Source organism: Triplophysa dalaica, chromosome 2 (assembly GCF_015846415.1).
Source record: "Triplophysa dalaica isolate WHDGS20190420 chromosome 2, ASM1584641v1, whole genome shotgun sequence".
NCBI lineage: Eukaryota > Metazoa > Chordata > Actinopteri > Cypriniformes > Nemacheilidae > Triplophysa > Triplophysa dalaica.
Window position 1 is genome coordinate 24,946,470 of NC_079543.1, and position 12,805 is coordinate 24,959,274.

Here is a 12,805-nt window from a genome sequence, read left to right on the forward strand (position 1 = left end):
ATGAAAGACAAAAAACATTTGTTAACTAGTGAAAATATGTATTTATAAAAGTGTCAGACAACTTTAAAATACAATAAAAATGAACACAACTCAACTGTAACATTTTTTTTTAGAAATATTTAAATTTATGTAATTACACAGTACAAAATTCAGAACATTTGTTGTTTAATAAAGTAGTTGTAAATAAACATGGCCTCATATTCTCACTTGTCCTTTTAAAGCAACTCTCGAATGTATACGTTTCTGCGCACGGCATTGGACACGCCCTCGTTGAAGCGGAACCAAACGTCACTGTTACCCACAGCTTTACCGATCTGCACGGCTCCGCCCCCTTTCCCATCTTCACCTGAAGAGAAACCCGAGAGTGATATAAATTGATTAGTGATGTTTATCTTTCTCCATCACAAACAAGCATGTACAATATTTGTTCTTTCTTGCATATGGATAGTAGCTTTCTGTATAGATAGTAAATAGCAACTATAGTAGATAGTCGGTTGCCTCCAAACTGAAATGAAAGTACAAGCAAGAGTCCATTCAACAACTAATTCCAATAAAGTCAAGATGTTAGCAAGTCACAAATCAAACAATGATGTTTTTGGTTTTAAATATTATACAGCAGCTGAAATACTTTGTGTGCCTGCAGTGTCATATTCTTTCCACTAGAGGTTTTGCAGCACAGTTTATTTGTGCGGAGGCAAATATTGTGCATGTCTAATATGTAAGAAGTGCAATATTTACAGTAAGATCCGAGAAAACAAACCTGTAGTGGTGACAACAGGCTTCTCCTTGGGTACCAGGGCTCGTCCAAAGAAATCCAATTCAGGCTGTAAATGCGGGAGAAGAAAAAACATGCATGACCATTTTTCTGTGATCCACTGTTAACCTGATTAATCTCAGATTATAATCAGACCCAAGTCAACAATATCTAAAGTACAACACTGTGGATTTAAAAAGGCAGTCGTAACATTTATGTGTACATATTGTGAAAACGATGTTAAGCTAGCATTATAGTGAATATTAAGATTAAAAGTAACAAATTTGTTATCCAATGCCTTCCTATCACTGGCTGTTAAATTCAGTCAGTAGTTTTGAGGAGATAGTAAAATTGAAGACAGTAAAATTTTATTTTTAGTAATGTACTGCTGAGGTCATTAAGGACAATGCAAAGTCAAATCATATTAACACTTTACCCTGCTTTCCACCACTGTCTGTTTCACAATGTTCTCGAGTCTCTGTTGATGGTTCGCATGTTTCTTCACCTCCACCTTCTTCTGAGCTTGACTCTTATTCACAGTCTCCGTCTAAAGAGAAAAGAAAATGACTATGAAGCCTCCGAGATATGTTAAGGTATAGTTGTGTAAATTGTACATTGTACAGCGCTATACAGCGATCCGCAAAATGCACTTTACAAAATTAGATCACTAAATGGATAAAAAAAATGAAAAAATCACTTCTGTTTTTTAATTTACACCTTTATACCAAAGTTACAAATATAAGTAAACACAGTTTTTTTACAGTTCGTTATTAAAGTCAGTTAATTAATCTTACGTTTTGTGGGTTTCGTTTCTGCTGGGCCCTCTCCATCCTCCTCATCTTCTCCAACTCTGTCTCCCTGGCGATCAGCTGCTTCACCTGATAGGTCAACTGCCTCCGAGGGGGCAAGCCCGGAAACCGCACCACATCTTCTATGTTGCTATGGCAACAGGTACACAATGTCACAAAATTGCTGCATGCGCAACCCAAAAAGTAAAAACAGGATAATATAATAATAATAACATAAGGTTTCAGATAACTTTAGGAATGACGAATCCATTGATAATCTAAACAATGGATTCACATGAAGAGCGGTATGAAGATGTGATGTTTTAAAGAGTAGAGAGAGATGAGTTTAATAATCCCTCTTACTTGGAGGGACACTGTTCCAAAAAATATCTAATACACACAAGCAGATAAAACTTCAAACAAATAGAAAAAACAAGGTTTAGCACTGCAGGGTATTTATGGCCCTGTACACAGAACAATCTCTTTTGAACATCTGGAGGACGTTCTGATAAAAATTCAGTTCACATGTTGGAATTAAAATCTGTTTAAAAATGGACTCTTACTGTCCAAAGACTACGAAGGCAGTGAAGACCTTCAAATTTATTTCAAACCTGAAATTCATATTGATATGGAAGTTCCGGTTTTGACAAGTTATGTGCCCTACTCATGGGCAATGTGCGACGAAATGGAAACGAAAGTTTCGAGTTTGACCATTTCATCCAATGGTTGCCATGGAAACGGTCCTTTCAGTATCCTACTATCCTCAGTCCATTTCATTATTTGCCTGGGACGTAAGATCCTTCTGTGTGGTTGCTCAGTGCTTCTTGCAACAGGGCTCGATAAGAGATGGCTGGGAGATACAGGAAGGCGTATACAAGCAGAAGAAGCATAAGGGCGACCAGCAGCGGAAACCCCCAATCTGAAGTGACCAGCGTCTCTTCACATCGGGCTTGCAGGAATGACTGATGCATTATTTTTCCTCACCAATCACAAAGACATTAATTTCGTAAATAAACTCAGAGACGCAACTAAAAATGTTGCTGGTTTTAATAACAAAATTTGTGTTTCATTTCTATATACCACCTCAGAAGACGAAAACAAAGCTGGTCCAACAATGGTCCAGAATAACTTCCTGTTTCAGTTTTTTTAACACTACACAAATGTTTGAACAAATAGATTATTTATAACGTAATTAAAACGTTAAATGAATGTCTTCAAGATTTTATTATATATATAAGACACAAAAACTTCCATTTAAGTGCTCCTGGACCAGTGTTCACACCTTACAAAATGGTCTATAGTAACTCTATAATACAAACATAAAATTCTATGCATGAATATAAATAAAATACAAATAAATGCTCCCTGATTAAAGAATAAACATACAGGCTGTATAGAAATGCTCTTCTGCAGTTCCAGCTTGAATCAATCCAAGATCTTGAATGTTTCTCTATTATCTTCTCATTCTTGGTGTTAATTCTCCTTTGGTTCTATCAGGTAAGTATTTTCAAACTTTAGCTGCTGGTTCTCCTCTTAGATCGTCAGATTTTTGGTTGCCAAAGTTTTCAGCTTCAACGGCATCGATCCAAGAATTTACAACACACAGAGGACTTTGGGTCTCTGTGATCTCAATGTGTATCCATGCACACGCTTTAAAGATGAGCAAACACCCGAGCTGTCACGTGACGGAATCGCCAAATTAAAACAAAGGGGGGAAAATAATAATCCTGAGCAACAGCGTAATCTCTCATGGACTGTGATGAACAGGTGAACTAATATCCCTTGAAAATGTGAGTGTGTGTGTGTTCTAAAGCATGTGTTGCATAATCTGTTTTTGGATTTACAACTAATATTATATACTGAATATAATATCATTAGATCAAGTTGATGTTATGCAGGGTTTGTATGGACTCACGGCTCCAACACATAAGTGTACTGTCCCTCAGGTGTTCGGTCCTGTCTGTAGGTCAGGTTGTAGTTGATCATGGTGTCGATCAAATCACAGAGCTGCTGCTTTTCTCTGGTGCTGTAAAGCTGAGGGTTGACCTGAAAAACACATCCATGAAACACACTAGTAAATTGATATACGCAGTGCATTCAGACATTACTTTGATCAAACTCATGGAAAAAATTGTATATGCTAATATTTCAGAGTATTGAAAAGGATCACTTACTGGTCGCAGTTTAGGCGAGATGAGCTCCATCAAAAGGGTGATGATGTCCAAGCAGAGAGTGCTTACGCAAATCCGGCTCTGTACCGCCGGAGGGATATCATTCAACATGGCCAGCAGTGCGTTCTTAGTGTGCTGGGTTTTAGTTAGAGCCTAGAACATTTTTTTAAGACTTTTGATTCATATTTTTGGTATGGAATGATATATATTGTTATAGTCTGTAGCTCTAAAAGCAATGTTTACCAAATTGTGTAATGTATATTAGAGTTGTACACCAACCACCTATAAAATAAATTCGGGCTTTAATCCCAAGCAGTGCATTCAAGATTGATAGGTTATGCACTTTTTTTGCAGACATTCACTGGAAATTAAACCCATGATGGGTCAACCCCATTGGAAGTGCCACACTCTACTAGTTGAGATAAGGAAAGCTCTCATTAGAATTAAATATTGTCTCATATTAATGTCAATATAAATTACTTATTGTAACAATTAAACAGATGCTGCTTTCCAGAAATCCAATCATATTGTATAGAGACCAAAAATGTACCGGGCCAGAGAGATTTCATTAGATTAGATGTGAGAAGAGAACAGCAGGATATTATGGTATTAAAGATCAGTGCATGGGCTTTCAATCTCTTTCTCACCTCGTAGTTGCTGTGTGGGTAGTTGATGCGGGGGACGGAGTTTGCAGCGTAGAGAAAGTGGAAAGCGGCGGGCAGGAAAGGTAAGTAGCGCATGAGCGAGTAGTTTTGTCCGTGTAAGATACACTCGTTCAAAAGATCTGTGAAACTTAACCAGTCAAGCCCCGAGCACACACCCAACATCCCGGGATCTTTCAGCTTCATGCTAAGGAAATTATCATAAAGACCCTGAAACAAAACGAGACAGAAATCTTCACTTACAATCAACACTCCTTTTAAAAATATCAAATTCATCACATAAAGAAATGTCTTAATATACGCACAAACATCGTAAATATATTACGACTACTTTAAATGTCCAGTGCATTAAATTTGGTAGCATCTAGTGGCGAGGTTGTGAATTGCAACCAATGGCTAACTCCACCCCTCCCTTCAAGGCACTATGGTGGATGACACCGGACTAAGATTAGGGCTGGGTATTGATTCTAATGTTCCGATTCGATTCCGATTCACAAGCCCTTGATTTGAGTCAATGATTACCCAAAGAGCAAGGAACCATTGAATCAATGTTAAAAAATTGTTGATTTGTCAAAGTTGATTGCATTGAATTAATATCACTTTGGCACCTGCATTTAATGTAGAATTTTTTTAGACATTTCAACAAATCATCATTATTGTAATCAGGCAACTCTTTTATCACTTTCAATGTTTACAGTAGTGCTTTAATAAGAATAGGTATACATTGATAGAAAAAGAGATGTTTAGATGTTTTGAAAAGTTGACTTTTAATGGCAGGTGCAAAACATTAATTGCAGGTGCATAACTGATATTAATTCAATGCAATTGACAAATTAACCCTTTTTTGAACATTGATTCAATTGTTGCTTGCTATCTGGGTATAGATTTAATACAAATAACAAATCCTATAGATATTTCTAAAAAAGACCAGTAAATATCACATCGCAATGGTGAATAAAAAAATGAACTGAAGAGCCACAAACCAGTATATTAAACACAATTGGGTATATTGAAACAGAACAGTAATTTTATATTTAAGATACAGTGTAACAAGCGAAATTTCCCAAAATTAGCTGTAAATACATGTAGGTGATTAATTAAGCAATGAATGAAGGATGTGCTCCCGTTTGTTACATCAAACTGTTGTAAAAAGAAAAGTGACTAGTGGACAGTGGTAGCAATAACATTAACGTTGATGAATGTTCAGGGCTTGTGTAAATATGAAAGAAAAAAAAAACGATTCACAGTCTTTGAGAATCGATATTGAATTAAAGAAAGATTTATCGTTTTTTTGCTACACCCTAGCCTAACTAAGATGTCCTCACGTTTTTACTTCTTTGCTGAAGGAGATAACGTATTAATGAAACGCGCTCTGTAGAGTTTTGTAAAGTTTGTCCGTTTAGGGCTACTGTAGAAACAACATGGCGAATTCCATGAAAGGGAACCTGTGGTGTATGTAGATAGAAATAGCTCATTCTAAGGTAATAAAAACATACACCTCTAAAGACATATTAATATTTATTTGATTGCATTTCTGTCAATAGATCTTTCAAAAACTACACACAACACCTTTAAATGAAGCAATATTTACAGTTTCTTCAGTTACCTGAGTAAGTTTCTCGTGCTCTCCATTAGATGAGACCAGGTGTAAGATGTTCTGAAGTCTTTGTCCACCATCTTTTGGCCCTGCCTCATCCAAACCCCCGAAAGGATCTCCACCAATCCGCTTCCTTAAAGACAACACCAACCAACCAATCACAGAAATTGTAAAAATGCAATAGAGATTGAACCAAAACGATAAAGCAGTCCACAAAAAACATTTTGAAATAGTTTTTTTTATATTCCTTGTTTTAGATATGTTTTTGTGTACCGTTTCACTCGGGGAAGCTGAAAGATTTCCTGCCAGACTGAGAACAGTCCTTTGTTTTGGTCTTTTAATCCAACACACATGGAGCTAACGCTGCGCTGATCCAAGTGCTTCTGACCGCGGCCATGTAAAAACTTCACACAAGCAAAGCCATGTTAAAAATGTTTCAGACAAGCGTTCAGATCACTCTGGATGAGTCTGTATATCTCACCTGTAATGTATTGATACATGAACGGATGTCATTGTCTGTTTTCTCACACAGGGCCATTAGCGTGCCTGTATCTGCCTTCATACCCTGACAACGTGTGATCTACACATACCAAAGTTTGTATGAAAGCAAAGTCATCTTAATGCTCATCTTTACATTATTTAATTTATATATAGTGTATAGAATAAATATTCCTCACCTCTGCCAGTCTTTGAGTTAAGCGGGAGGGTAGCGTCTGTGGAAAGGTTAACAGGAACGCTTGCTGTCTCAGCGGCCTGAGAGCTGGAACATAGCTGACATAAAAACAGCCGACAATTAGGAAAACTAGCAAAAACTTTTTTTGGGTGAACCGTCCCTTTAAACCTAATGCTAGTATATAAACTTTCAAGTAAACTGTGGAACAGGAGGTGCGGCTTACAGGTCATTGCAGATGCAAATGATTGGCCGAAGAAGCACAGACTGTTTCTTCTTTTTCTTTTTCAAAGCATTAACCCCCGTCTCTTCACCCTCTCTGCTGTCCTTCTTGTTTATGGTGGCCAACAGGATGTTGATGGCAGCCTGAGCCAATCAGAAAACAGAATCAGAGACAGATGCTCGATTCCAAAAACCAATCAGATTGGGCGACTGAAATAATTTCTTACTGCAGGAGCTCCATCAATTTCATCTATAATCAGGCAGTTGGGCTTCTCATTGGCTCCCAAGACTGACTTCATCTGTGTGGCGGTATCGATCCGTTTCTGGAAGAGCTCAGCACTTCGATCGTCACTGACGAGAGATATACAACACCATAAGTTTGTGTGTCTGTATTTGTGTACGTAGTTTTAAAGAATGATGAAAAGTAAACATCATTCTAGCTTGCATCGTGTTACCTAGCATTGATTTCTACCACGTTGTATCCAGCGTGCTTGGCAATAATGTGTGCTAACGTTGTTTTCCCCAGTCCAGGAGGTCCTGACAACAGTGCCACCTGTGTAATGCGATAAACACAGTTCATCATTTGAGACCAAAATGTAAAATACAGCAATTTACTTACAAGCAATTTGTAAACAGCCAACAATATTTGTAGTGAAAATTAACCAAACTTTCATCTAAATGAAAGTATAAAAATTTAAGTTGCAAATTTAAGTGTCACCTTAAATTTAGGTCTTTTGTACTGGTCTAGTTCACCCTCCAGTATTTCTTCCGTGATTTGACTCTTGGTTTTAAAACGCTGGAACTGGTTTTGATTCTGGGCATTCGGAAAATTCGATCTAACGTCTGTGTGGGTCGGACGGGTTTTCCTTTCTCTACCGAAGACCACAGTGTCCCATAGCTTCAGCCACTTGAGCAGACAGCGGTTTGTGAACTGTGGAGGAAAAAGACAATGTACATAATTATGAAGCAACGTGCATCGACAAACACTTGAATGTCAAGTATGTTAATCCCTCACGTCATCGCTCAGAAGTTCAGTGTAGTGCCGCGGCGAGAACTGATCCACCCAGAGTCGAGAGGAAGAACCTCGATCTTCTCCACTATCACCATCCACACCGGAGTCTGTCTGACCTTCTGCAAGAAGCTCCGGGTTTAAACCACTAAAAAAAAAAATCACATGAATACAATAAATGTTTCCCAATGATCATGGCAATAATAATAAGGCTTAAAGGGGTCATATGACACGGCTACAACGAATATTATGGTTTGTTTGAGATGTAATGCAATCTCAATTGCATATTATGGTTTGTATCTCCACTTTTCCCCTGCCTCTCTGAAACATGCGAAAATTTTAACAAAGCTCATCGCTCTGAAAAGCGAGGTATGCTATGATTGAGCAGTTAACCAGTCCGTAGTGATTGGTCGAATACTGCAAGCGTCTGACGGAAATGTAAAGCCTCTTACCATATTTGGAACATCAGGTTTCAAAGCAATTGTACAGACAGTAATGAGTTGCGTATACATTTGTGCGGTCTTAGTCAACTCATACCACGAAGTGACGTGGTTTTGTGGAGGTGTGGTTAGACGAGGCATTTCAGGCAGGTCTGGGTGAGCATTCGCTTTTAGATAGAATGCCTCATTTGCTCCGACACTTTAATTTTTGCAATTTTACGTGTCAAATACATGCATGGGCAACACACCACAGACACAGAAAAACATGTGTTTGCTCATAAAAACTCATAAAACATCACAAACCTGTTCAAAAGTTCTGTCAGTCTTTGGGATTCTTCGATCACTTGTCGATGACGCTGGGATGAAAAAGCAACCGATCAGACAGATTTCCTCCTAAAATATATTTAGGTTTGTTTGTCTGCGAGATCACGAATTCTTACTCTTTCTGCGATTTGTTCTTTCATGACTTCTATGGGAACTGTAAGCAGCCCGAGACCGTTTTGTGAGTTACGGAAGGCTCTGGGGTCCGGAGCCTGAGGTAATAAAAAAGGAAGGACAATAAATCCGTTTACACAAAGCACCTAGAAGATGAAACAAAAGTTGCTAGTTGTTATAAAAGGGCAGAAACCTTATTCTCATCCTCTTTCTTGTTGAGGTAGACTCTGTTGCCTGTGGAGTCTGTGACCGTGATGTATTCCCCGATGGCTGGGGGGCGTTTCTGTGCAAAACGTTTTGCTACTGTGAGTCTTCTTGGTGAATCCTGTAATGTCGTCAGTCCACTCATATCCAGCATATCAGTTGTAATCTTGGTGGTCGATGTTCTGTCAGGACCAGCCCTGTATATATTGAAAAAGGGTTTATATAATATAATAATACTTAGGCTTTAAATGCTCTGTAATGAGATTAACTAACCCATCTCTCGCTGTTCCATCGTAAACCTCTGGGGAAGATGGAGGTGTGATGTCATCACCAGTATCAACACCAAACTGGAGCTTTTTTACCACATCTTGTCTGCGTTTCTTGGGTTTAGGTGCTAAGAAGAAACATAAACCCAATCAGCCATTGCATACCACTTTATATATGCTTCATGTAAGCATTAGCTTTACAAGAGTGTCACACCGTCCCTTCAGAGGCCACTGGCCAACATGATAATAACAAATTGTTTTGTGTGGTGGTAAACATAATGTGGTGCACTCACTCAATGATTCCTCCTCAACCCGTGCCGAGGGCGAAATGCTTGCTGTGGTGCTCAGAGGATGCTGGTTTTTAACAGTTTTACTTGATACGACATCACCTGATGCAATTGCCTCGTCAAACGTCTGCGAGATCGGCTTTTTGTTGCGGAACTCAGATACTTTCCCGTGTGGTGGAGGCTCCGCTAAACACATTAAAAATAATTCATAATGATAATTTGATTTAATATAAAGTACTAGCATACATTTATATAAAAGTACAATATCTGTATAACAGCAAGAAAGAGATCAAACGATGTCTTGCTCTTTTATGATTCATTTTATGGAATACAATTATTTATACATAGAAACTTGTGTACCTAACAATAAATTGATTTTTGCTTAATTTTGTTTTTAATTAGCATTTTTTTATTTGAAACAATATTTAGATGACGCATGTTTAAGACCCTAGATAGTTGTAATATCATGGGTATGATGTGTCACGTCATGTCTCTAAATTATTACATATTCATTCATTATATTTACAGTAACGTTAGTCTCCAATTCTCTTTAAGAATTGTAGCAGCAAGTAAAATGGAAGGAAATGAAACATAAAAGCACACTTAACTACTTACAATCACTTTAAAAGAGTGTCATAGTTTTATAATTGAATGTACATTTAAGCATCTGTCTCACTTACGGTCCATTTCAGCCATCATTTCTAACTCATCCGCAAACTGTTGCTCAAAGTCGTCTTCAATCCCGTACATTTCGTCGTATTCGTCCATATTTGCGGTTGTTTTTCGGCTGACAGTCAGACGCGATAACTATTTCGTCATATGAATAAACAAGTAACGTTAGCGGAACAAACACAAGAAAGCAAGAGAAAATTTCGCGCAAACTTTTTGTGTATGTAAATGTACTTCCGGTTGTTTTAAAGACGTACATCCTGCTCGATAAAAGTCCTAAATCGGCTCTTCGGAGTTAAAAGCCTTTAAATTGAATACTGAATAAAATTAACTCCGTGATTGTTTTAAAACCTGAAATAGGACAGTTTTTAATTTAACGTTAAATTGGCAAACGTGTTGCCATTACGATATGTACACGCCGTAAGGACGCGCTACGTGAAGAATGAAGGCGACCAATCACATCCGCACATCTTCAATATTAATTATTTACGACATTAGTATTTTGCATATACCCATAGTTCCTCACCTATTTGACCACAGGAACAAATGTTATTTTCACTCTAATTGTGCTTAATGTTTCAACTAAACACATACATAATGTACCCTTCACAATGAGCGTTAATTTCAGATGTATTATAATATAGGGAATATTAATTGTCGATTTTTGTATTACCGTTGTAGTGAGTGACAGGCAACATCCGGGCTATTTAATATCTTGATCATTATGAACCTATTGTGCAATTACAGCACATATGATAAAATTGGATCGATACAGAGAAGATTAGCATGGTCACTTGCGCAAAGATGACACGCATAATCGTGGAGCGGATCCAAATTTTGGCTTGTGAAAGTGAATGTTCTTCACCTTTATAGAGTAATGAGAATGTTCTCCATCAAATATGTATTAATAGTTTTGAACTGTATCATGCGTAAAGTTGTCACATCGTTATATGCATGTTCTTCCCCACTAGATGGCAGCAGAACTACACGCAGCATACGTAAAGTTAACGCGTTATTATCGTGTCAACGCATTCATTCATTTACATCGACTGTTATTTTATTGTGCATTAACGCAGTTTTTTAACTATTAGTTTATTTCGAAAGGTCGTTGCTAACTCGCTCTTAAACGTACATACAAACCATGGGTCACAGAAGGGGTGGGATGTTGATCGGTCCTGGCTGGGGAATGGCGTCACTACTTGTCTCAACCAATGAGAGCATTTGGGGTAAACCTAGACCCCTTAAGCGCGCACATGAACCAGAAAGACCAGAACTGAGTAGAAATGTACGACGGAGCTGATTGATCAAAACACCGCAGTTCGTCTCCCCTCCTACAGCCATGCGCTTATCTATCAGTGCCCTCGCCCAACAAATACGTAATACGCACGGGTGTAAGAGTCTTATTACATGCTATTAATTATCAAGCGGAAGGAAGTCAATAACCTGTAGAATGCAAACATTTTCCCGACTGAGATACAAAACAGCATCGGTAATGAATTGTGTTACACAACAGTGTGAAGCGCAATCTACTAAACTGAGTTCTCTCTCACGTCTTCTTACTCTGAAACGGACAGATAAACACAAAATTACGTCACAATTCCCATATTGTACAAATAGTCCGTTTTTTTAAAAAGTAGTATACAATAATTTAGTTGTTAAAAGATGTGCTTTAAATACAGTACACTTTACAATTTGTGTTGAAAGAGAGTTTATGTATAAGAAAAAATCATTATTACGTGTTCTATATCAAACTAGATAAAACGTTAATGCTCCGGCTACGTGAAGAATGAAGGCGACCAATCACATCCGCACATCTTCAATATTAATTATTTACGACATATTTTGCATATTCCCATAGTTCATCACCTAACCTGACCACAGGAACTAATTTTCACTCTAATTGTGCTTAATGTTTCAACTAAACACATACATAATGTACCCTTCACAATGAGCGTTAATTTCAGTAGTATTATAATATAGGGAATATTAATTGTCGATTTTTGTATTACCGTTGTAGTGAGTGACAGGCAACATCCGGGCTATTTAATATCTTGATCGTATCTAGTTTAAGTGTGCAGTCAATGATAGCACATATGATAAAATTGGATCGATACAGAGAAGATTAGCATGGTCATTTGCGCAAAGATGACACGCATAATCGTGAAGCGGATCCAAATTTTTGGTTTATGAAAGTGTATGTTCTTCACCTTTATAGAGTAATGAGAATAACCACGTTCAAATATGTATTAATAGATTTGAACTGTCTCATGCGTAAAGTTATAACATAGTTATGTGCATGTTCTTCTCCACTAGATGGCAGTACGTATATGCTTTAAATACAGTAGCCTACACTTTGTGTTGAAAGAGTATTGAAAGAGAGTTTATGTATAAGCAAAAAAATATTATTACGTGTTCTTCTATATCAAACTAGATAAAACGTTACAGACAATATTGGTTTTATATTTAATTTGATTACATTAACGTTTAAGTGGAGATTTACAAGAAATATTTAAGTTAAAATTGTTAATGCTACTATGTGAAGGAAACACTGTTGTTAAAAGCATATTATTTGTGTTCGTAAAACAATCTTCTTGCACTTTTGTTCATATACTTAATTAAAATCGCACAATA

General features: G+C 37.4%; 1 protein-coding gene and 2 non-coding genes across 4 annotated transcripts; 2 read left to right on the forward strand and 1 right to left on the reverse strand.

Moving 5' to 3' along the window:
- Positions 1-201: 201 nt before the first annotated feature.
- On the reverse strand, positions 202-11,323 carry chtf18 (CTF18, chromosome transmission fidelity factor 18 homolog (S. cerevisiae)). Of its 2 annotated transcripts, none has more exons than XM_056762870.1 (23): positions 11,307-11,323; positions 10,186-10,312; positions 9,512-9,691; positions 9,226-9,346; positions 8,942-9,149; positions 8,754-8,846; positions 8,617-8,669; positions 7,880-8,021; positions 7,583-7,795; positions 7,320-7,417; positions 7,092-7,215; positions 6,869-7,008; positions 6,650-6,743; positions 6,454-6,552; positions 6,246-6,376; positions 5,982-6,105; positions 4,361-4,585; positions 3,717-3,866; positions 3,458-3,588; positions 1,549-1,693; positions 1,191-1,301; positions 761-824; positions 202-346 (listed from the first exon to the last, which is right to left on the reverse strand). In XM_056762870.1, exons 2-23 carry the CDS (start codon positions 10,271-10,273, stop codon positions 216-218), a joined length of 2,865 nt encoding a protein of 954 aa, XP_056618848.1. In that variant the 5' UTR covers positions 10,274-10,312; positions 11,307-11,323; the 3' UTR covers positions 202-215. The 2 variants fall into 2 exon arrangements, with proteins under 2 accessions (XP_056618848.1, XP_056618854.1); XM_056762876.1 differs by lacking the exon at positions 11,307-11,323 and adding an exon at positions 10,432-10,448.
- Positions 10,910-11,013, forward strand: LOC130414709 (U6 spliceosomal RNA). Its single transcript, XR_008905651.1, has one exon. It is a non-coding gene; the product is annotated as a U6 spliceosomal RNA (small nuclear RNA).
- A 923-nt stretch (positions 11,324-12,246) lies between the features above and the next one.
- Positions 12,247-12,354, forward strand: LOC130414649 (U6 spliceosomal RNA). Its single transcript, XR_008905637.1, has one exon. It is a non-coding gene; the product is annotated as a U6 spliceosomal RNA (small nuclear RNA).
- Positions 12,355-12,805: the final 451 nt, after the last annotated feature.

What these genes read in the sequence shown, in the direction of transcription:
- chtf18 (XM_056762870.1), bottom strand. Translation starts at nt 10,273, where the DNA reads ATGGACGAATACGACGAAATGTACGGGATTGAAGACGACTTTGAGCAA. An exon ending in GATGGAACAGCGAGAGATGG is followed by an intron (nt 9,150 to 9,225) that starts GTTAGTTAATCT and finishes CAATATATACAG; the next exon opens with GGCTGGTCCTGACAGAACAT. An exon ending in ATTTGCATCTGCAATGACCT is followed by an intron (nt 6,744 to 6,868) that starts GTAAGCCGCACC and finishes TTTTTATGTCAG; the next exon opens with CTATGTTCCAGCTCTCAGGC.